At 48.1% G+C, this 22822-nt stretch overlaps 1 protein-coding gene across 3 annotated transcripts in view; it reads left to right on the top strand.

The window, feature by feature from the left end:
- TRAPPC10 (trafficking protein particle complex subunit 10) overlaps positions 1 to 22822 on the top strand; it is an 83452-nt gene that overhangs the window by 27251 nt on the left and 33379 nt on the right. Inside the window, exons 4-7 of one of the 3 annotated variants that reach the window (XM_037158146.2) lie at positions 7408 to 7604; positions 11592 to 11787; positions 13843 to 13954; positions 16321 to 16568. In XM_037158146.2, the coding sequence (XP_037014041.2) occupies positions 7408 to 7604; positions 11592 to 11787; positions 13843 to 13954; positions 16321 to 16568 (753 nt within the window). Of the gene's footprint in view, positions 1 to 7407; positions 7605 to 11591; positions 11788 to 13842; positions 13955 to 16320; positions 16569 to 22822 lie in introns of those variants that run through there. The other 2 variants (XM_037158148.2, XM_037158149.2) reach the window with 2 other exon arrangements.

Raw genomic sequence — 22822 nt, 5'->3', positions numbered from 1 at the left:
GCAGTGGAGGTAGTGGGCACCTTGCCTTGTTCCTGGCCTTAGAGGGAATGTCTGCCGTGGTTCCCTATTCAGTACGATGTAGGCTGTAGGGACAGAGGTAAGTTCATAGGAACATGTAAGGAAGTTCCATCCATTCCTGCTTTCTCATGGTTTTTTTAATTAGAAACATGTTGTTGAATTTTGCTGAAGGCTTTTGTAGACGCACTGGAGATCGTCATATGATTTTCTCCACTTAGATCTATTAATATGTTGAGTTACATTCGTGGGTTTCTGATTATTGAGCCACACTTGCGTTCCTGGTAGAAATCCCTCTCAGTCAAGTATTATTTTCTTAATGTGGTTTAGGTGTTTGTTCGCTTCGTGTAGTATTTTTACATTTGTGTCCACAAGTGATTGGTCTCCACCTTTTTTGTGCTCCATCTCAAGTTGGGGTACCAATGTTATACTTGATTCATCAAAAGAATTTTGAAGTTTTTTTCCCTTCTGTTCCTGAGACAATTTCTGTAACACTGGGACTCTGATCGCTAAGGTTTGGTGCCATTTTCCCGTGAACGCATCTGGGCCCGGTGCTCTCCGTGGAGCGGTTCCTTGGCCACTTCCTGAATCGCTTTGTGGAAATTGGTCTGTTTTAGCCATTTGCCAATTTTGATAAACTCTACTTTTAGAAATTATATATTTAGTTAAGTTTTAAAATGTACTTTTCTTGAGGTCTGTGGTCTTTTTTGACTTATGAAATATCCTGTGTCCATAACTGGTTCCATCGCGGCTCCTTCCTCTCTGTGTCTGCTTTCTCCCACTCTTCCCCGATGACGTCAGCGGGTGGCTGGGTCTTCCTCCCAGAGAACCGGGGTTTCTTTATCAATCTGCCATACTGTTCGTCTGCTGTCTACATTAATTTTTCTTTCATTTTACTTTTTTCTTTTGTTATGTTTTACTTTGTTCTTGTTCTAGTTTTTTTGAGTTGGGCATGCATTTATTTTTACTCTTAAATTTTCGTTGTTATGGGTCTGTAAAGATAAGGACTTAAATGTGCTCCAGTGTTCTAGAATTATTTTGGGGTATTCTCTATTTTCTGTTTGTGTTGCCTCTTTCAGCTAGTAGTTTAACAGAAATTTTTTTTTAATTTCCAGAAAGTTTAAAATTTGAAAAAATTTTAATTTTATTGCATTATTTATTTTATGAAACTTATTTTTTCTCTGTGACCTAATCAATGATCAGTCTTTGTGGATGGTCCATGCTTGTTTGAGAATGTATTTTCTCTAATTTCAGGTATTTATGTTAAATATGTATTCATAGAAATATATTGACGATTATGTTATCATTTACATTTTAGTGTTTTGTCCGCTTGACCTGGCTTTAACTGACGGTGGTATTAAAGCCTTCTCTACCGATATGTTTCTGCTTCTCTTGCATCTTCTGCAGTTGCTGATTTATAAAGGCGGTTGATGTATTGTTTAGTGCACAGGTATTTGTAACAACTATAATTTTTATGGAATGAAATACGTCATTTAAAAAATGGTGTCTGAGTGTATATCTTGTTTAGAAAGGCCTTGTCTGTCTGAAGGTAATTGATTTTCTTTTGTATTTTCTTTTAATGATTTTGTAATTTGTTCTGTAATTTGATCTGTGTAACTTCAAGTGATTTTTGTGTATGGCAGGAGCTATAAGGACTTGGGGCCTAATATTACAGTCTAAATGTGTAGCAACTTGGCCTAGCATCATTTTATATTTGTCTTTTTCCCACTAATTGAAAAATATCTCCTTGAAGCCAAAATCCTACATGTGCAATATTCTGGACACTTCAGTTGTATTAATCATTGTCTACTCTGTGCCAGGATTGGACTTCTAGTTATTACATTTTTACAATGTGTATTGATATCTGTTCTTTTAAAATAAATCCCTTTATTAGCATACATTTTCTCTTTCATATAAACTTTGAAATCAGGTTGGTAGGTGTACAAATTTTATTTCCCAAAAGTGCCTGTGCCAGTACATCCCCTCCGCAGCTCTTCTGTCCGTGGCAGGGACAGCCTTCCATGGAGAGGCCAGGTCTGCGCTTCCCCTAGTGGAATCTGTAGGCCTCTAACTAGCAGAAGGGACACTGTAACTTTTGAGACTAAGTCATTAAAGGTAACTTATCTTCTGCCGGTTCCTCTGTGGATTCTTGCTCTTAGAGCCCAGCCACCATTCTGTAGGAAGTCAAGTTTCCCCATGGGAAGGCCAACTGGAGGTGCAGTCTCAGACCCAGGGGTTCCGGTCCCCAAGCTAGTCCACCAGCAGACAGGGATGCCTTTCTGCTCCAGCCTTCAAACCCCACAACTGACACCAGGGGGCACTGACGAGCTGTCCTCCAAGTCTCCAGGTTGTAGGTTGGTGAGCAGAGTAAATGTTCTGGATGGTTACGTACTTCATGCTGTTACAAAGCAGCAGGTAACTGGAATAGCAGTCTAAAAGAAAAAAGGAAAGATTGAGGGTTTTGATTGTGACTGCCTTGAATAGGTTATAGATTAATGAGAGAGGAATTGGTAATCATGCATCTTCTTGTCTGGGAACATGGCTTGTTTCTGCCTTCTTTCTACCTTTTTTAGTCCTTTAATAATGTGCCGCAATGCTTTTCACAAAAGTCTTGTATTTTTATTGTCGGAATAGTTTTTGTGGGCATTATGAATGAGCTGGGTTTTTTTTTCTTCAATTGTATTTTCTCTTAGGGAGCCTGTATATTTTGTCATTGTTCTAGGGTTTTTGTTCGTTTAGTTTTATTATCTATTAAGAATTTCCTGGAGCAAGTTGATAATAATGAGGATTTTAAATTTAAAAGTAAAACTCTTTGTTATGTTATTGCAGTCCGGTAAGCCCTCTCTTCACGTCATCAGTGGCTTCTGGGAACTGCAGCTGAGTGATGTATCAGGAAACCAGGCTGGCCGCAGGCGAGGCAATGCAAACTGCAGGGACGCGCCTACGGCACCCTGTCAGGTGGCATTGGACAGACGAGGTGCTGGAGGACTCGCTGCGGTCACTGCAGTGTTTGTCCTCATCTGTGACTTAGCGCCTCCTTCCTTCTAGTTGCACCTGATACGCGGCACGAGACCTGCACGGCAGCGTGCCTCTGCGCCCCCTGCTGCCCCTGCGCTGTTGTGCTGTGGACCCCACAGTGCATGGGCCCTGCGTTCTGCTCTAACGTCAGTCGCATCTTTACCTTTGTCTGCAGGGTTGCCCTTTCCGGTGCTCCCCTTCCCTTGCGTCTGTCTGTCCCAGTTGGCAGGTGGTGTTCATTCCCTCTGCCGGAAGGATTCCCTCGCCTTTCTGCAGGGCAGGCCCATGGTGATATATTACTTCAGCTTCCATGTTTCTGAGACAGTTGTTTGCCTTTATTGTTGGAAAATGTTTCACTGGTGATAGAATTCTAGTTTGAAGGTCCTTTCTTTTCTTTTAACACTTAAAATGATGTTGCTCTGTTGTCTTTTGTTTTCCAGTGTTACCCATGTGAGATCTTTTCTTGTTACTTTGTATATAGGTGTCTTTTCTCTTTTGGTGGCTTAGGATTTTTTTCTTTATCCATGGTTTTAGGCAGTTTGATTGTGGTATGTATGCGTTGGTGTAGTCTCCATGTTTCTGTGCTTGAGTTATTTTGGGCTTTTGAGATTATAATTTTGGTCATATTTGGAACACTGTTGCTCGTTTTCTCTTCAAATATTTTTTCTGTCTCTCCTTTTTCTCCCCCCCTTAGGGACCCCATTTACTTATATGTTAGACCACTTGAAGTCTCCCAGCTCACTGATGCTGCGTTGATGCTTTATGAGTGTTTTCCTCTCTGTGTTTTGGGTAATTTTTGTTTCTGCGTCTTCAGGTTGTCTAATCTGCTCTTAATACTGCCCAGTGTAGTTAGTTTAGCACTGTGGTGGCATCTTCGGAAACTCCAAGGGGGCTTTTCCCTCCTCCTGTTAAAAATATCTTTCATGGCTCTGCTTGACATCTTGAGCATATGCAGTGTGGTTACCAAAACTATTTTAATGGCTTTGTCTACTAATTTTATTATCCTCATCATTACTGAATTTACTTCTACTGATTGATTTTTCTACATTTTATGGACCGTATGTTCTTTTTTCCTACCTGGCAATTTTTTATTGGATGCCAGACATTATGGATTTTATTTTGGCCAGTCCTGGTCTTTTTGTAAGCCTAGAATTTGCCTGAGCTTTAACTAAGTTAAGTCTGATCCTTTTAGGGATTGCTTTTATGTGTTGGTGGGACTGGAGCAGCGAGCAGTCAAGGACTGACTTCCTCACTTTCTGAGTCCTCCTCCTGATGCCCTGTGAGCAAGCAGGTGTTCTGCTCTGGCCTGCGAGCGCAGGTATTGTTCCCGGCCCTGCGTGGGTGTCTCATCCTGCCCCGATGGGTCTCTCCCTCGGCTCTGGGTGCTGCCTGCGTGCATGAGCTCACCAGTTCCCTGCCGAACACTCGAGGGTGCTTCGCAGGCCTCCAGAGTCCCCTCCCGCTGCTCTCTCCTCTGGTCCTCTGGCCCCCTGTGAAGCAGCTGTCTTCATCTCTGAGGCCTCTTCAGCCCCGCCCTGTGTGTGGTCAGAGCCTTTTGGGGCCTCAGCTGCACTGGGTGCTTCCCTGCGGCTTCTCTCAGGAACCGTCCTTTATCGCCTGATGTCCAGGGTCTCGGAACCCCTTGATTTGCGGTTTTTGGGGGTGAGGAGTGGGGAGGTTGTTTCAGGTGGTTGTGTAGTCTGCTCCCTGTCATTCATCTTGTCTGGAAGTGATGGTCCCATTTGTTGGTTGGTGTCAGTACACATTTATTAACTTCTAGTTTTGAGAATGTAATTCCTTAATGTCACTATTTATTTTAGTGCTCAGGCTGTCCCAGATTCGGCCTCTGTGACCTTTGGAAATGCCTTCACCGTCTGAGCGCTCCCTTGCACAGGGCGTCCAGGGTCCTCTTCCAGTGTTTTCCCTCCCTAAGCCCTGGGTCCACTGTTCTCCAGGGACCCTGGGTTCTAAGTGGAAAATTGTACTTAGAAACCAAGATCTGGAGCCAGATGTGCTGTTTGCTGTCGAGCCATCTCAGTGACAGAGCTGAAGAAGGCATGTATGTCTGTACATGTGTGTCACCTTCGCATCCATCTACACCTGTATTTCTGCTTGTAGCTCAGTGTGCACACACAGACACATGCGTGTACACGCACAGTCCACTTCCAGTCCTGCCCCACAGGGCTGATTACAGTTCTCTCCTTGCACATTTGTTGCTCCCTTCCCAGGTGTTTGCTTATCCGGATGCTTGCTCTCACAGGGCACTCTCCCCATCGCTGCTTCCTGACCCCCACACCACGGTGCCCCTCTGCTCTGGTGTAGACGCTCAGTGCTGGATCATGCACTCCTCACTTCCTCTGACCCACAGCACCCCCAGGGAAGTCCTCTGTCCTGCTTGGCCTCGGACGCCTCGTGCCAGTGCCCTCGTCCTTCATCATCTCACTTGGGGTCCCATATCTCATGCTGTGACACCCTCCTCATTCTGCTCGGCTCTGGGGCCTAGGCAGGGCTGCTCCTCACTGAGGCCCCTTTCTTGCCCCCCACCATGGACACCTTTCCCTCCTTCCCTGCTAATGGGTTCTTCTGCCATTAGCCTTGTTTTCCTGAGAGACCCTTAACCTCAGGGCTCACCTGTGCTCCTCTCCTGGAGAGACACTAGAGTCTTCTAGCACCGTTCCCTGTGGGTTCGCTCTGTGAGTGATAGGCTGGACCATACACTCCCACTTTCCCCAGGGCTTTGGGGCACTCTGTCCCGCCTGCCGCTTATTGAGGTCCCTTCCGGAGTCCCTGCATACTGCCTGCCCTGCTGAGTGTCTCAGAGGGTGTGCAGGTGTCTGCCCTAGGTGCGGCTATGCCTCCTGGGGTAGAGAGCTGGGGGGGGGGGGCTGGAGGGGAATGCAGGGCACCTGGAACCAGGCCTTGTGGTTCTCAGTTCTTTGCTGCTCCTTGGCCCTCGGGGCCTTGTGATTTGTGTCCACCCTTAGATTAGAAGCTCTGGGGTCTGTGGCATTTTGTGTCACCCTCCAGGTGGGATGATGCATTTGGGCTCTTAGAGTCGCTGCAGAACACCAGCATTCTGAAGTCTCATTTCAAGTCCTAACACTGCCATTCTATGGAGAACACACAGTATGTGAGCATGGGTACAGTCATTCACAGAAAACTGATTTTTGCAAGATTTTTTTCTTAAGTTGTAAGTAAAATGTTTTTTCAGATTACATTTGCTTCTAATTTAAACCAAGGACATAGTTTTTAAAGTCAAGCTAAAAATTATAAGTACTGCCTTTTGGAACTTTTTACTTATTAATGAAACCAAAAGTGGGACTGGATACAGACTTTGAAATTGAACTCATTCATGAATCAGTCAGTCACATTAGTACAGATCTGCAGGAGTTGTTATTCCAGAAAGGCTAAAAAATTTGTGGCAGTGTGGGCAGGATAATGAGGACTCTTCCATTAAAAGAGGGGAAAGCAGCTACTAAGTATAGTTTTTAAAGGTTTTTAAATGCCTAATTTCGAAATGAATTAGTTATCTTGGTGTTTAGATTTTCACTCTGGATCTTCTAAGTGCATTTACAGAGCTTGCAGGCAACTGTAAATAGAGATACAAATGGTGAGGACAATTTCTGTTTCCCTGCTTCTGTCTGGAAGAGACTGAGTGAGGCTGGGCTTGCTGGCTGTGGTGCAGGCCGGGTGTTCTCTTTGGTAGGCTGATGTGTCGAGCTCAGAGTTGGAAGTAGCACTGATTTTTAGGACCAGGACAGCGGTCCTGTTGATCCGTGAGAATCAGCACAGCTTTCGAGAAGCCTCAGGTAGTCCTCTTTCATTGGGCTCCATCTGAGGCTGCCTCGTTCCAAGTGTGGCCTGGGAGTGCCATGGAGTTTGAAGTGGTTCTGGGGGTTGGCAGAGAGCTGAGGGCTGTGGAGGGAACTGCTGGGAGGCTGGCCCTGGCCCTGCCATGACAGCCAGCTCACAGTGGTGACAGCCAGCCCACAGTGGTGACAGGTAGCCTGCGGCCGAGGATCTGCTCACCTCCCCCGTCCAGGCGGAGCACACAACATGCTGACCGGGGTTTTAAAGTCTCAGCTTGCCTCGCTGACTGTGTCACTGTGGGCAACTTCCTGAGCTGTCTGACCCTCACTGTCTTCCTCACTGTGACATGGGAAGGTCTTCCCTCAGTGTCCCAAGTGTTTGGAAATGACATATAGGCCGTGCCCAGAGGCCTGCAGGGTGGCTCTGTCCTGAGTGTTTCCCAGAGTGTCCCCAGCCTGGAACGAGAAAGTGCTGTGGCCGCTGTGTTCTGTTACTGGACACACTTTGCCATGTATATAAAAGGGATTGATTAACTTGCTTTCACAGTGACTTATTTATTTTTAGGACACTGAAGTGTATAAAGCTACAGTAAAAGACGACCTTACCAAGTGGCAGAATGTTCTGAAAGCCCATAGCTCTGTGGACTGGTTAATAGTGGTAGTTGAAAATGATGCCAAGAAAAAAAACAAAACCAACATCCTTCCCCGAACTTCTATTGTGGACAAAATAAGAAATGATTTTTGTAATAAACAGAGTGACAGGTAAGTGATCTTTAATTTCACCTCATTGGGCTGATTCCTGGGTAATGCAGGTCGCTGGCTCAGGCACTGATGCGCGTGCGTGCCTAGCGGCTGTGGCGGGTGTGCCTGATGCTGGAGCGGGTGACCAGGGTGTGAAGGGAGGACGGGTCCCTCTCCTGCTGGAGTTCCTGGTCTGGCAGCTGAAATCTGCACACAGAACCCCCCCATGGAGAGACCACACACAGTGGGTCCCCTTTCTGAAGTGTGACAGTGATGGGTATCAGCGTGACGAGGGCTCCGAGGAGCCTTGCCGTTCTTGGTGCAGCAGGACCCCCTAGAAACAGGCGTCACACGGCGCTGGCCTCCCTGCTTCAGACTCTGTCTGCAGGCCGCCGAAGCCTTGGTGGGCACTGTCGTGTGGACTGGCTCCCCTCCTGCTCACTGTCCCCTCCCCCCAGGTTTTGTTCTCTCTTCTGGGGGTGGCTCACTTCTTTCTTTTCAGTGATGCTGTTCCCAGCTGTGCCGGCCAGTGTGTTTCTCAACGCTGTACATTTGGGTCTGTGACACGTAGTTTGGTATTTCAGCTCACCCAGGTCCTGTGGGTGAGTGGGAAGTGTGGTCCCCGCTCTTTTACAGTGTGATGTAGTGGCAGAGACAGGCATCGCCTCACACTGAGGTCACCACAGCCACAGCCACCACCATCGCAAGTGTGAGACCAAGGTTCTGTGTGTAGGAAGAGCCTGGGGGAGGTGCCCGTCTGCTCTGGGGCTGGGAGTGGGGGGGAGGCAGCGGCAGTGGGGCTCAGGAGTCAAGGACGAGAAGGAAGAGTTCCTGAGGGCTGGCTGGGGTGCCAACTGGACTGGCACGAGGCTAATTCATTCTGTTACTGTGACCTGTGTCAGGGTCACCCAATGAATTCACAGTTCATTAGGGGAAGGAGCCATATGTGACTTCCTTTTCGGTAATGTTCAAACTTGCTTTATTTATAGCTTCAATAAAGTGTTAGATGGTTGAGCTTATGGTTTATCTTTGAGAAATTTCATGCCATCTGGACTTGTGGGAGTTTTTCCTTAGGGTCGTCTATTCACAAATTAGTTATCCCAAAGGAGTCAGCTTAAGAGCTTAGCAAGATGCTCCATATCTGAGTGGCCTGTCCCTCTCTGTGACTCAGGGACACTAATGCTTTTGTTCTCAAAGAAGGAAGAGCAGGGAGCTGGGAGCCTGGCGGGCAGAGGGGGCAGCGTGGCTGTGTGGGATGAGGAACATCCATTACGGCGGCCTGGAATGGTTGAGTGGGGAAGAGAGGTGTTTGGGGGTTCATTAGGTAAACGAGGTGGTATTAATAGAGTGTATTAGTCTAAACTGTGAAACATTCGAATTTGTATGGTAACTTTTTTGAAGTGCCTGTTGATTACTTTTAATACAGTTTTTATCTAATAGCCAAAAGTGTGTTTCTGCTGAGCCCACTTAGAACTAACTTGCATTTAATGACTATTCTTTATATATAAAATTTAACTTACCAAAATTTTTAACAATTTATCTCCATTTTTAAACATGTCTTCTAACACTTTGATTTTCATTAATCTGCAAAGCTATCTTTGATAAATCTTTTCTCATCTAAAAATAGGTCAGATTTTCATAAATTTGAATTTAGTAATATCTTTATTGACAATTATTTTATTAGACAATATAATTTCTGCCTGTGGAAATATTGAAATACCTGGTCCTGAAGTGACTTACAATTTTCTCTGATTACAGATGTTTACAGGTTTATTGTAGAATTGTTAGAAAGGGCAGAGCGCAGGAAGAAAATAGATATTAACTCAGTATTCGGTAGGTGTCTTTCAGATGCTTTCTTCTCTTCATCTGTGTGCACATGTGTGCATGGGATGTGCTGCAGGTGTGCGGTTTGTACTTGCCTTTCTCACTGAATACCACCGTACATTGTGATAGTTTTTTCTTGGACAGTAAATGTATTTCTACACCATTATGGTTAGTGAGTTTATGATATTCTGTAATATTAATGTACTGTAAGTTGTCTGCACCGTCCTCTGCTGGGCTTATAAGTTATTGCTTATTTATTACAAACCACAATATTATAAATAATATTCTGGCTCCAGTGTTGTGTATATCCTTATTAATTCCTTAGCATAAGTCCCTGAAAGGAAACTTGCTTGGAAAGGGTTTTGTGCTTTTTCGGGCACTTGGTAAGTATCACTTGTGGACTGTCCAGGCCGCCCGGCTGTCCCGGGCCCCAGCCTGGAGCTCCTCGGTGCCCTGTGCCTCTGGGCAGCCGCCTGGGACCCTGAGGATGTGGCTCTTCCCCAGCTGGCGCCCACCTCTCCTGACTTGAACTGTCGTGGATGCTCCCTTTCTGAGTTAAGCATCTAGGCTTAAGGTGAATTTCTTGAGCATAGTGCTTTTTTATTATAAAAAGATCTAGTAACGTCAGAAGTTGCAAGGCATTATCAAGGGTAGAGAAAATAGTGAGTACATTGCCTGGCAAGCACCCGGACACTGAGACAAACATTGTTTCAGTGGTCGGCATCTGTGTCAGTTTTCTTTCCCACCCACCCCTGTAGGTGCAGGGTCTCTCTGTGTCTCATGCTGGTCTGGTCGGGAATAATGCTGATGATTACTGTCCTTGAGAGGCCCTTAAGGGCAAACCGCTGAACTGGTCAATTCTAGCAGCTCCTATGGGGAATAAACACACTAGTCCTCTGTGGGGAGGGCTTTGGGGTGGGCTGGCTGGACCCCTCTGTTTTTCGGGGAAGAAACCATGTCCAGGACAGGGCAGAAGGGTGGCTAAGTGGCTGGAATTAAAGCCCACTAGCGACTTCTCAGTTTCCTTTCCGGTGCTGACCGTTCATCACCGTTCATCATGGACTTTGTCCCGGCTCTTGTCCGGGGCTGAGCGGTCCATCAAGTTAGCCCTTCCTCCAATGGGTGTGGAGGGCGCAGAGAAGTGAAAGTCAGAATCTGCTCATTTCAGTACTTGTTGGTGATTCAGGTAAAGTGTTTACTGAGGGGAGATGTTGAAACTCATAACATCAGTATTTTAAAATTATTTCTGAGTTCAGACTTGTTCATCTTTTTTCAAATTATTATCAAGGAAGGATGAAGAAAGTGACCTTTCTAACCTGTTGGATGGATATGTAGCCATTTCTAAATCCACTGGACACTGTTGTAATGTTATGCCCTTGATCTTTGTACATGAATACAAAGTCCTCCCACAGTGAAGCTGTCTCATACCTACATGTTAAGCCACTGTTCCTCTAAGCTTTTATTTATTATTTGTTTATTCACCTTGCCCTTGAGGAGCTCACGGTCTGGTAGGAGATGGACCCACAAAGGGAGAAAGTGTTCACAGCGGACACTCAGTGCAGGAGGGGCTCAGAGGGCAGAGTGGGCACAGCAGCCAGGGGGCGGGGGGCTCAGTGAGGGTGTGTCAGCTGAGCTGGGGTTTGAAGGGGGAACAGGAGGAGTATCCTTGATAAAAAGAGGGACGAGCATGGGAAGGTCAGTGGCCCCAACTAGAAACAGTAAGAAGAAAAGCTGGACACCTCGGCTGACCAGTTGTGATGGTCCTCACATGCCGTGTTAAGTAACTTAAATTGTAGCTTGTCCATTACAAGGAACCAAAAGAGGTGTTCGAAGGAAGCAGGGGAGACGAGGTTGGGGAACTGAGTGGGACGCGGTCACGTTATTTCACGGAGAATCTGGAGGCACAGTCCAGACTCAGGGTGCAGCCTAAATCCTTATCCTCCTTTCAGTCTGCTCTGCAGTGCTTCTCCTTGAACAGCACTTGCTGCTTGTGTGGCATTAAACCTTTTCCTAACCTGATTTCTCACCACCTGCCTGACATTTTTCACCAGCTAAAGAAGGAAGAAAGGAAGGAGGGCGGGAGGGGAGAAAGGAAGAGGAGGAAGGAAATCATCGGGAGGAAAAACGGGGCCTGGCGCTGTGCTTGGAGAGTATTTTCCAGATAGTCCATTTATGTCTCTGCAGGTGTGTTGTGCTCACCGACCCCCTGAAGGACTCTTCTCGAACTCAGGAATCCTGGAACACCTTCCTGACCAAACTCAGGACATTGCTTCTTATGTCTTTTACCAAAAACCTAGGCAAGTTTGAGGATGACATGAGAACCTTGAGGGAGAAGAGGACTGAGCCAGGCTGGAGCTTTTGTGAATATTTCATGGTTCAGGTACTTGACCAATGATAGAACTGGACAGTTTTCTCCCTCCCTCTTTTCCCTCCCTCCCTCCCTCCCTCCCTCCCTCCCTCCCTCTTTCTTTCTAAATAAGGACACTCTTGTGGTAAGTCTTATTGGCATGGTTTGTCAGACCAAGAGACTATGTAAGTAGCTCACAGATGTTTCTGTCTCTTGGCTTATCAAGCAGGAAGACCAGAGATTACCATTCCTGAGTAATTGTATCATCTGCTCCCTGGAGCTTCAGCACTTGGCATTTAGCCTTTCATGCAATGGCCTTGCCCTCAGACTAACACGGGCGTGCAGTCCTTCTGGGGTGCCTGCGTGGGCCTGGAGGTGCTGCAGCAGGGGAGCTCCAGCGGTGGTGAGGGTCGCGGTGGGGAAGATGCCCACCACCTGCCGTCACTGCGACCGCGCTGTGATGTCCTGGGCACAGTTCTCTCTAGTTCTGTTTTGTTATCAGTCCAGGGTTCTAGTAAAGATAGCCTTAGGCTCCTTTCTTTACTACAGTTTTAACAAAGTTTAGACTTTAAAAACTGTAGTCTGGCCCTGGTTGGTGTAGCTCAGTGGGTTGAGCATGGGCCTGTGAACCACACGATCGCGGTTCCGTTCCCAGTCAGGGCACATGCCTGGGTTGCAGGCCAGTTCCCAGCAGGGGACGCACGAGAGGCAACCATACATTAATGTTTCTTTCCCTCTCTCCTTCCCTTCCCCTCTAAAGATAAATAAATAAAATCTTAAAAAAAAACACCAAAAAAACCCTGTAGTCTGTAATAGCTCTTTTTCTGTTTAAGAAGAAAAGTCTGAGTGAACAAAGGGATGGTAATGGAGTAGTTTGGGGGGAGGGGAGCCTTCCTGACTCTGCAAAGAGGGACAGAATGTTGCTCTTAGGGTTCTTTGTTTTTATTCACCATATTTTGAAAAAGCTTATTTTTTTACATTTAAATACGACTTGTGTATTAATTACTGAAGAAATAATACACTTTGAACAAATAAGTGACAATTCTAATTAGAAATGTTGATGTTTACCTTTTACTCCGATGCTTTTGTCGTAGTGGCAATCAGATGGTTGGGGGCACAGAAGGGAATTTGAGTGTTCACAGTTTCCCATATGGCCAGCCTGCTGCAGGCCTTTCAGATCAGATTGCCTCGTCTTTTCACCCTTCGAGTGTGTGAAACTTAGCTTCGAAGAGTTACAAACAAGGAAGGGGGATTCTAAATGAACCCAGTGGTGTTGGGTTGAGTTCTGAGGTGTCAGTGTGAACCCACAGTGGGTGGGTGGGCGGGTTGATTCAGAAATAGAGGGGTGTGTGTGTGTTAGTACATACCCATGCACACTCTTGTCTTCTGATAGGGCTGAGGAAGAATGACACCTCAGTAGCAGTGAGCACACCTAGTGCTCACTGCTACTTGGTTTAGAGCTTGGTTTCTAAACTCCATGCTCCACTAAGGTTCTGGAGCTCCTTGCAGAAGTGGTTGGGGCAGGGAAAATATAAGATAGACCCGGAATACCCAGCAAGTAAGGAGGTGCACAAGGAAGGTAGAGGCCCATCAGAAGAACATAAGCACCACCAATAGGAGCCTGCCGTGGCCAAAGCTGAACCATTTATGCACCAAAATAAATGATGACAGAATTGGATTTAAACCCCTGAATGAAGTTAATGCCCATTCAGCCTGCATGGGCATAAACATAGAGCTGGTTAAATGAGTAAATGGGGGATGGTGTCCAGCTCGTCCACATGGAAGAGCCCAGTTAAAAACGTGTATCTGGGTTGGCAAGGGGCATGCCCAGGATGAGAGGTGACTGTGCTGTCCTGTGTTGCTGCTAAGTCACAAGGGTCAGGTCTCATCTTGGCCCTCCCTTGTTTCATTCCAGTCCCCTCTCCGCTTGCATAAACGTTGGCATGCTGTTAAACTGGTGTTCACTCAGTGTAGTACAGACACTGTTTATAATGCCGCCTGTTTCTCTCTGTTACAGTCTTTAATAGCTATATAATGTTCCACAATATTGATTTATGTTTTTGCTTTTTTAAAACTTCGGGTAAACAGGAGGAACTTGCCTTTGTGTTTGAGATGCTGCAGCAGTTCGAAGACGCCCTGGTGCAGTACGATGAGCTGGACGCCCTGTTCTCCCAGTACGTGGTCAACTTTGGTGCTGGCGGTGAGTAGTGACGTTTCAGACGCACATCTCGGCACGGTTTCCCTGCTTTCAAATAGTCTGGAAGCTGCCATTTAGTCACAGAATGATTAAATCATCCTGTGTTATTGTTTTAAAATAAATGATACGGTTCTAGTAGGAATGAAATGAGAATTAAGATTTAGTCACTTTCACTTTTAGAGGAATCCTAAGTATTAAAAAGCATTTAAGAGTCGTTTTTCCAGTATGAAGTGTCAAATTTACAATATATAGCTGACTAGGGAAGCTTCCGATCCTGTGCCTCCCCGCCAGCAGGGGAGTGGGAATCTTTACTTTGTTGAAGGTCATCTTTGTGATCTTCGAGAGCTCCTTGCAGTGAGTGTTATAGGACACCATTGTCCTGGGTGTTCATCTTTTAAACTTTCAAATAATGTCTTAAATTCTTTTAGAAGTACACAGCACAGTAAAACTGTATGCAAGGTTTATAATTGTCTTCACTGTTTTTTAGTTGATAGTTGGTTTTGATAGAAGTGGCATTAAATATATATGTATCTATCTGTCTGTAGCTTGTCATTCTCATTAACAGCCCACTGCAGGCATCTCTCCAAGTTAACAGCGGGAGCTCTGAATCATTTTTGCTCATAGTCGTGCAGCGCTTCCCAGCATGGACTTCTTGTTGGTTTGTTCCACTGCCCCTGGCGCTGGGCATTTGGGTTGTTTGCACCCTCGCCTCCACAGGCAGGGCTGTAAGAGATGGCTTTGTCAGGGAACCCTTGTCACGGTGTTCAAAGAAAAGAGTGATTTTAGGGAACCATTGTGTCTGCTAGAAAACCCCTGGGAAGTGAGTCCCGGGAGGGTCCACCTGGTGCATGGTGCCACCCTTGCTCTGGAAACGCTGATGAAATGCCACCATGGCCCCAACTCCAAGCCAGTGGTTACCAAGTTCAGGTTTGGATCTCTCTTTGCCAAGACACAAATTTAAACATACAGTCAAAGCAAAGTATTTACTAATTAAATAAAAAAGATTAGGAGGTAATGCATTTCTTATATTTTACACATATTCTGCATATATATCTTTTAAATTTCTTACATTATATTTTATACAATTTCTTTGTTCTCTCAGTTTTAAAATGAATCTGGGACAATTTGAAATCCAAAAGTAAGCCTGGTCCAAGTTTTACAGCGGACTGATAAGATGGTTTGGTTTTGTTCCTGTATGTCGTAGATACTGGCTGGGCACCCACTATGTGCCAGGCACTGTTCTCAGTGCAGTGGGGCTGAACCGAAATCAGGCAGGAAAGAGGCATATTTACTTAGAGTTGGGTAGTCATAGTGCGGGCTGCAGAAAAGAACACAGGGAAGGGATGGGATGGCGGTAAGTGCCGTTCAGTTTTAGATGGGACAGTCAGCTAAGTCTCTCTCGGTAGGTGGCATTAGCACAGAGGCCTGAAGGGGAGGTGGGCGGGAGCCAGGAGAATCCGGGGAGTGGCGGGACTGGCAGAGGGACCTGCTGGTGTTGGGACTCCGGGGGCCTGGCAGGGCCCTGCATGTCGTGTGCACTCTGGCAGCTCCGAGTATAGGTGGAAGTCAGTAAGCGATGCTGTGGGCTGTGGCTGGCACTTCAGATGCTCAGTAATGTCAGGTTCCATCATCCAGTCACTTCCTGACACGAATGTACCATGAAATCATTGTAACACGTCTGTTTTGGAGTGAGCAAAATAGAGTAATATTTTTTTCCATAAAGATTCAATGACTTGTTATTTAGATTCTTATGTTTATTTTAAGATCCTGTTTGAGTCTTGGGGTTATCAGTTTAAATTGAGAGCATCGTTGGAAATTTATGATAAGCAGAAATTTCCCCCTCTGCTTTTTGTTGTCCAGCCTTCCTTTGTCTACCGTCCTTTTCTCTGGGGGCAGGACTCAGGTAGTCGGCAGGTAGAGTTAGAGACAGTGGGTAAGGTGAAGAGTGGAGACAAAAAGACCCGCAGGAGCAGGCTGCCCTCCAGCCCCGGAAGACCCCCAGCCCAGGCCTCATGCCTTCCCTCAGAGCCGAAGGCCACAAAGCCCCGGGCTTTCTGGCCCTCGGCCCGCCAGTCTCTGGCTGCTTCCCCACCCATTCTCCCCTGTGGCTGGTGTGACAGCGTCCAAGCCTAGGTCCTGTTACCCTGTGCTCATTGTCAAGTGCCAAATCTGGAGTGAGGTGCTTGTGATAATGACCCCATTTCCACCTCCCAAGACTAGTTCCACACCGAGCGGAAGGGGGTGGGCCGGGGCCTAGGGAGTACCTGGGTGGCGAGCTGCCCGTCGGTACCTGCGTCCCACAGTCCCTTGAGAGTCTCAGTGAGGTGAAGGGATCTGTAGTCAGCCTTTCATGATGTGTGTTTGTTTAGATGGTGCCAACTGGCTGACTTTTTTCTGCCAGCCGGTGAAGAGCTGGAATGGATTGATCCTCCGAAAGCCCATAGATATGGAGAAGCGTGAATTGATACAGAGGCAAGAAGCTACCCTGTTAGATCTGCGCAGTTACCTGTTTGCTCGCCAGTGCACCCTGCTCCTCTTCCTGCAGAGGCCGTGGGAGGTGGCTCAGCGCGCCCTAGAGCTGCTGCACAGCTGTGTGCAGGAGCTGAAGCTCCTGGAAGTGAGTCGCCTATTTTCCCCGTTTACCCTTCTTTTGACTGTTCCAGTAGAAACCCCAGGCTCTGAACTGTTTGTGCTTAGGAAAGAGTTCTCTTCTGAATGTCCTTAATTTTTTGTGTGTAATTCGTATAGTTACTCTTCACATTGATTAATTAATCGCTGGGACACATAATTTCTGCTCTCAACGTGGTGGTGTCCGTTTGGCCAGAGCAAGCCTCTCAGGTCAGTGTCTTCGGGGGCCTTTAGCCTGTGCTGTGGAAGCCGGTCTCCGCTGGTAAAGGTTGCTCTGGCTGATGGCCACGGGACACGCCGAGTTGGGTTTTGCAGGTAGATACTTGTTTTATTTCAGAACTGTCTTCGTTCTGCACATGAACATGCAGATAATACAGCACTCAGCCAGCTGTGCCATATTAATTAGTAGCACAAAGATGAATGGAAGGCATGTTCTGAATATGTGTGTACAAGAAACCACCTAGGGAGGCAGAACATTGTTGGTCTGCAGTGAAATACTGCCTTTAAAAATGAATTTACAGGGCCCTGAACTCTTTTTCTACCTATAGACTTGGAACACTGAGGTGAAGAAACCTAGTCAGGGGGTTCCTGCCATTTAATTCAGAGACCTCTTCACCCAGAAAGACACACATGTGCACTTATAGACGCGATACATCATTTCAGAGGGTTTCTGGAACCCCCTGCCCCGTCCTCAGTGAAGCACTGAGTGAGTGGGCCCGGTGGTGGTTAGACGACTTACCCACGAACACCACTGGCCAAGACTCAGGTCGACCCAGCCAGCCCAGGGGCCCTTCCGCTGTGGTCCGCACCGGCGCTCCCAGGGGGCCCAGGGAGGGGAGGCTGGGAGTGCGAGGTCCCCGTGTTAGCTGGGCTAGGAGTGTGAGAGGTGGTCTTTCCTGATACAGAGACTTATTTTGTGCACCTGGAAAGCTACATAGAGACTCACCACTTAGTTTGAAACTATCTCAGGAGATTTAAACTTGTTTTTGTCCAAATGAAGAGAAATTCTTTTAGTTAATTTCTAAAGAGAAATGCCTAGCCCAGTTGCCATAAACTCAAAAATTGAAGAATTTTATCAAAATGTTTTTTGCCTTGGACATGTAATCAAGCAAAAAAGAAAAAATAACATTTTCCACCTTGAAATGATGTTCTTTGGCTTCCTCTCACTGAGTTGATTGAGATTGCCTGCTCTGCCTGCTCCGATCTTGCTCTTCAGACCTGGGGGTCTGTGAGGTGCCCACCCATTAACAAGACAAGCTGTCCACCCTCATGCGGGCCCAGAGAGTTTTGCTGATGTGATGATTTTTGTCCTGTTAGTTTCCGGAGAGGGGCTGGTGAGGGGCAGAAGCACGTGTTAGAGTCCAGGCCGGTGGCACTTGGCACTTCTGATTGGATTAGCCTGGGGGGGAGGGGTCAGTGCGTCGGTGCTGTGTGGTGTCGGGCAGGCCCGGGAAACCACAGCGGTGGCGCAAAGCCAGCCCCTTTAGTGCTGTGCCCAGCCTGTCACAAACTCAAGGATTTAAAACTCTTTCTTAAATTCTTCTTCTTGCCTTAGAAAGTTGACCAGTCGGAGCCACACTGTGGCTGCCAGCCTGTAGCGAGGACAGGAAGCACAGCCAGAGCCAGCAGGGCAGGCGGCCCGAGGCCTGGGCCCTCTGGTGGGGGCCGCAGCCCCAGGGAAGGGGACGGCACTGCAGCCACTGCCACCTCCTTGTGCCTTCCCCGTCTCCTTCAGGCATTCTGGAAGCCGGAAGGCAAGGGAGCCCACTGATGTATTGCACGCAACAGCAGGGGGGACAGTGTGGCCGGGGCCGTCCGGTATAGTGTCATCGCACGCCAGTGTCTTTGTCCCACCACGGACTCCTTATTGTTGCAGTGTGTGCAGACATGCAGGTGGGCTGCGGGGGGACGTGTGGTGGCCCCCTCGTCCACTGCACCGCAGCGCCCTCGCCTCTTGTCAGCTTGCCCAGCGCACAGCGGGTCCTGCTCACCTGGCTTGCCTTCTGAGTCCTGCTGCGCCTCTGGTGTGAACAGCAGAAGCCCAGCTGTTACTCTTAGCTTGAAGAAAGAAACACGAAGGTTGTGGGTGGCGCGGGCCCCGAGTCCTGGCAGTGCTGTGGCGGGCAGCCTGCCTGCAGATGTACCTGGGGTCCCTGGGCTCTCTTGCTCTACTGTGTGAGTGCCCTGGGGCCTCTCCAAATGCTGTGGGTTGTTGCTGCGTGTCTCCTTCACTGTGGTATTTTATCCCTGGCTATTTTCTGGGTGAAAAAATGGTCATTGTCATCTTGGTCTTTCTCTGAGTGGAGGCTGTCCCCACCTTTTATCATCACCAGTGCACTCCTTTGTACTTCTCTGGTTCTGCAGTGTGCCTCTCACGGAGTGGACCAAAGCTGAATGCTGAATGCGAGGTGAGGCCGCACCACCTGTTGTCCGCCCTCTCAGTCTCTCTCCTTCCTTAATGCCCCAACTCCCTGTTCCCTGTCAGGCCACACACAGCCAGACGCTGTCGTATGACTGTGCCATCACTCAGTGTCCCCATTACTCAGTGCGTGCACGAGGTCCCCAGGCCTCTTAAGTACGCCGTGCCTATGAAATTTCCTGGGACTCCTACACCACCCTCCATGCACACTCGCTCCCTGCATGTACCCACAGGCACTGACGCTGTCCTGCCGAGTGTCACGGGAGCCACTTTTCCACCCCAGAAGCGTCTCCTGTCTTGTACCCGCAGTTGGAGCACCGTGTGGTCAGGTGTCCCTCGTGAGGGTTTTAGGGACACAGGAGGGTGGGCTCCGGGGCCAGACCATCTGCATCTGGATTCCATTGCACCCCTTCCTGCCGGGCCTCTACTCAGTTACTACCCTCTGGAGCTCCGGGTGTCCAGCCATGAGAGGGAGGAGGCCAGTAGCTGCTCCTGGGCTATGAGGACTCACAAGGTGACTTGTGTACGGGGAGCACAGAACAGCTCTGGCCCGTCACCTGCCTTTCATCCGTCTTGGCTGGGCCTCCCTTATCCGTGTCTTCTCGAGTGTTCTTTCAGACAGTAGAGCGGCCCGTGTCCACTTAGGTGTTAGCCTTCCCCTAAGGCTGCAGAGGTTTTGCGACACTTCAAGCATGAAATTATTCCCTCAACGTTCTCATCTAAGATTCTCTCTGCAGGGTGGGAGGGTTGTCGTAGTTCATGTACTTTGCAGTTGGCTAACTTGAGAAGTTTATTCTTTGAGTTTCTTTTAAAATTTTCTAGAAATATGCAAGTGAAAAGACTCAAAATTGTTTACTTACTTTATATATTTGCTTCTACTCCCCAAATCAGACTTGTTTCCTGTGTCTGGGCTGGCTTGCCGGTGGCTCGTTTTTCACATTCACGTCAGTGGCCAGAGGCCAGTGTTGAGCTGTGGCTCTGCCACGTGGGTCTGGGGACACTCAGAATGGTGCCATCGCTGGCTGTGGGCGAAGCTGTGGTGACAGAGGCCTGGGATGCAGGAGTAGGCTGCTGTTCACGAATCTTTCACAGCCCAAAGCTGAAGCAGAGCAGCTGTCGGGCATTGCTGACTGTGACATCTTTGTAGCAGGAAATGCTGTGTGTTCGCTTCTGTGGTCTGTAAGGCTGTGCGGTAGGTTTTAAATCAGTGGAAATCAACTTCCTTTTGATTTCTCAGTTGATTATTCGAAGTATCTTCTTTGTGAGAAAAGGCCAGTGTGGTTGCCATTTGCCGTGGGAACAAGCCCCACCTCTGTAGGGGGCCCGGAGTCCCATCTGGGGGTGCCGATTTAGAGCCTCGGGCCAGCTCCCCGATGGAAAATGTGGAAAATGGAAATTGTACTTATTCCGTTCAGCTGTTCGGGATCAAGGAGTAACATCTGTAAAGTTACACCAGTTTTATTTGGGTTCATATGACTTCTTTACAGAGTACTTTTTTTTCCTACAACATTTAAAAAAATTTTCCCCCACTTACCAAAAATTGACCATATTCTCTATTTAAATTTGGAAGCCAGACAAATATACAGAAGCAATGTCATGTCGAGTCCCAGAGCAGGAGGTTCCTTTCTGACCTTGGCCTTTTTGTCGGTAGAGGAGCTGCGTCCATTCAGTCAGCCTGGTCCGAGCAGGGCTGTTCGGGTCTCTCTGCAGAGCGTGTGGCTCTGTGTGCATCCTCTTGGTGCCACGTCGTCACCCACGTAGAAATGCCGGTTCAAGGATACCCTTGCTTAAAGCGTTGAGTATAAACTGTCAGGCTACCTTCTGGAAAGATCTCCCCACTTTCAGTTACATTAATAATGCCTTTTATTCCATCTTCACCAAACTGGTAAGTGAGAATAATATAAGGAAGGAATTTTCTAGAAGGCCGTTATGTGTTTGTTACAGTGACTGTCCAAAGGATTTTTCTTAATGTGTCCGTCTTGGCCTTGACCGTCTTTCATCAGCCTGGGTTGTGGTTATGTGTGCAGACAGTGTACGCCAGGAAGGGTCAGGACCCCTCAGTGTCCTGGAAGAGCCACCCAGGTAGAGACCGGCCAGAGCTGTGCTCAAGAGGCCATCACAGCCCGTTGGCCAGATTGTGAGCAGGGGCTGCGTGTGGTAGAAGCTTCTAGGTTAAACTGGAGAATACAGATAAGGTGGGCCATTCAGCTGGCCGGCTGGGATGGGTGTCCCGAGGTTGGGGTCCAGCAGAGGACAGAAGCAAAGGTGTGGCTGAAGACTGGGACTCGGGGTTGCCAAGAACTTGCTGTGCACTAGGCTCCCTGCTCGGCTCCTCAGTGGGTAGTGGAGGCTGTTGCGACCTTGAGCCCTGAGGAGCTGAGCTGGAAGAGTAGTGGGGACGACAGGAGGAGGAGTCAGTGCGAAGGGCAGGTATTGCTGAGGGGGAACCAGTAAGAGCTGATGGCTCCAGAAAAGGAGAAAAAGACTGCCAGGCACTCTCCGAGAAGCAGGTGATTGTCTGCCCGACCCTGTGGTGGGCATGGGGTGGGGGGTGAGGGACGAGAAGGAGGGAGAAACACACACTTGAGGGTCCTGGACAGCCGCGTGCAGGTTGTCACTCGTGCAGTGTCAGAGCCAGGTGGTGAGAGAAGCACGGGCGGGTGCCGAGGGGCCAGGGCTGAGTGGCGGCTCTGCACGGGCACTGCAGTTTGGCCGGGCGCTGTGTGTGCAGTGCCTGGCGTGTGCCGGGGGGAAGTTCCTGCAGGCCGTCCTGTGTGAGCTGGTGCTGAAAGACTCCTTCTGTCAGTAATACTCACTGAGCACCTGTGTCGCACCAAGCAAGCATTTATTCTGGGCACTGTGTTTTCAGCAGAGAGCAAGATACCAGACCCCACCCTGTGGAGCTGTCGTTTAATGGGCCGAGTAGGATGAGTGAGGATTCACCAGGTAGACCTGGCTCATGGTGGCAAGTGCAAGAGTGCATTTCAGGCAGAGAAGGTGTGGCATATTTAAGGATCTCAGTCTCGTTGGAAGGTGAGGGTTGAGGCAGGGCTTGGAGGCGCAGGTGAAGGAGGTGCTGGGAGTGGACTCTGGAGGGAGGTTGCGAAAGTGCTGTCTTGTCCCTGTGGAAGGTGAATTCATCGCAGAGCTGGGAGGGAGCCGCTGCTGGGGCGGAGGCGGGGCCGCTGTGAAAGGTGTTGGGACCCGGCAGGGTGAGGGCTGGAGGGAGTGGAGCACTAGGAGGAGCAGGGAGAAGACTCTGAAACTTCCGCCACAGCCTCGGGAAGAAGGGACGAAGTTCTGGACTAAGGCAGTGGAGCAGGTTTCAGGGAAGTGGATTCAAGTAAAATTTGTTCCACGAATAAGTGGTTTGGGGTCGTCTGAGTACGTGTAAAAATAAGTTTTGATCTCCCACTACACACAGTTAATGATAGTGGAGATTCGACCCAACTGTGAAAGGTAAACAAGAAAACTAGAAAATAATGTGGGAGAATGTCTTCTTGAGGTTAGCAAATATTTTTAAAATAGGACCAAAGGAGGTAACTGTAAGGGAAGGGAGCGATAAACTGGACTCCATGGAGAGCAGAACTTCTCTTCGTCAGTGGGACCATTGAGCACGTGGAAGGCATGCACAGAGTGGGAGAGTGTCTGCAGGATGTGTGATTAGGGTGGACTCTTGCCCAGAGTACACAGAGAACTCCCTTGAATCACATATAAAACATTGACAGATGAGTAGGAAAATAGGGAAAGAAGGTATCCAAGTGGTCAGTAAGCACGTGAATCAGTTGATCATAGTGAAATGCAAACAAAAGCCACAGTGAAGC

Source organism: Artibeus jamaicensis, unplaced genomic scaffold, assembly GCF_021234435.1.
Source record: "Artibeus jamaicensis isolate MK-2021 breed Jamaican fruit bat unplaced genomic scaffold, CSHL_Jam_final scaffold_474, whole genome shotgun sequence".
NCBI lineage: Eukaryota > Metazoa > Chordata > Mammalia > Chiroptera > Phyllostomidae > Artibeus > Artibeus jamaicensis.
The sequence above is the reverse complement of the archived record's forward strand: the minus strand, read 5'-3'. Positions and strand labels throughout refer to the sequence as shown.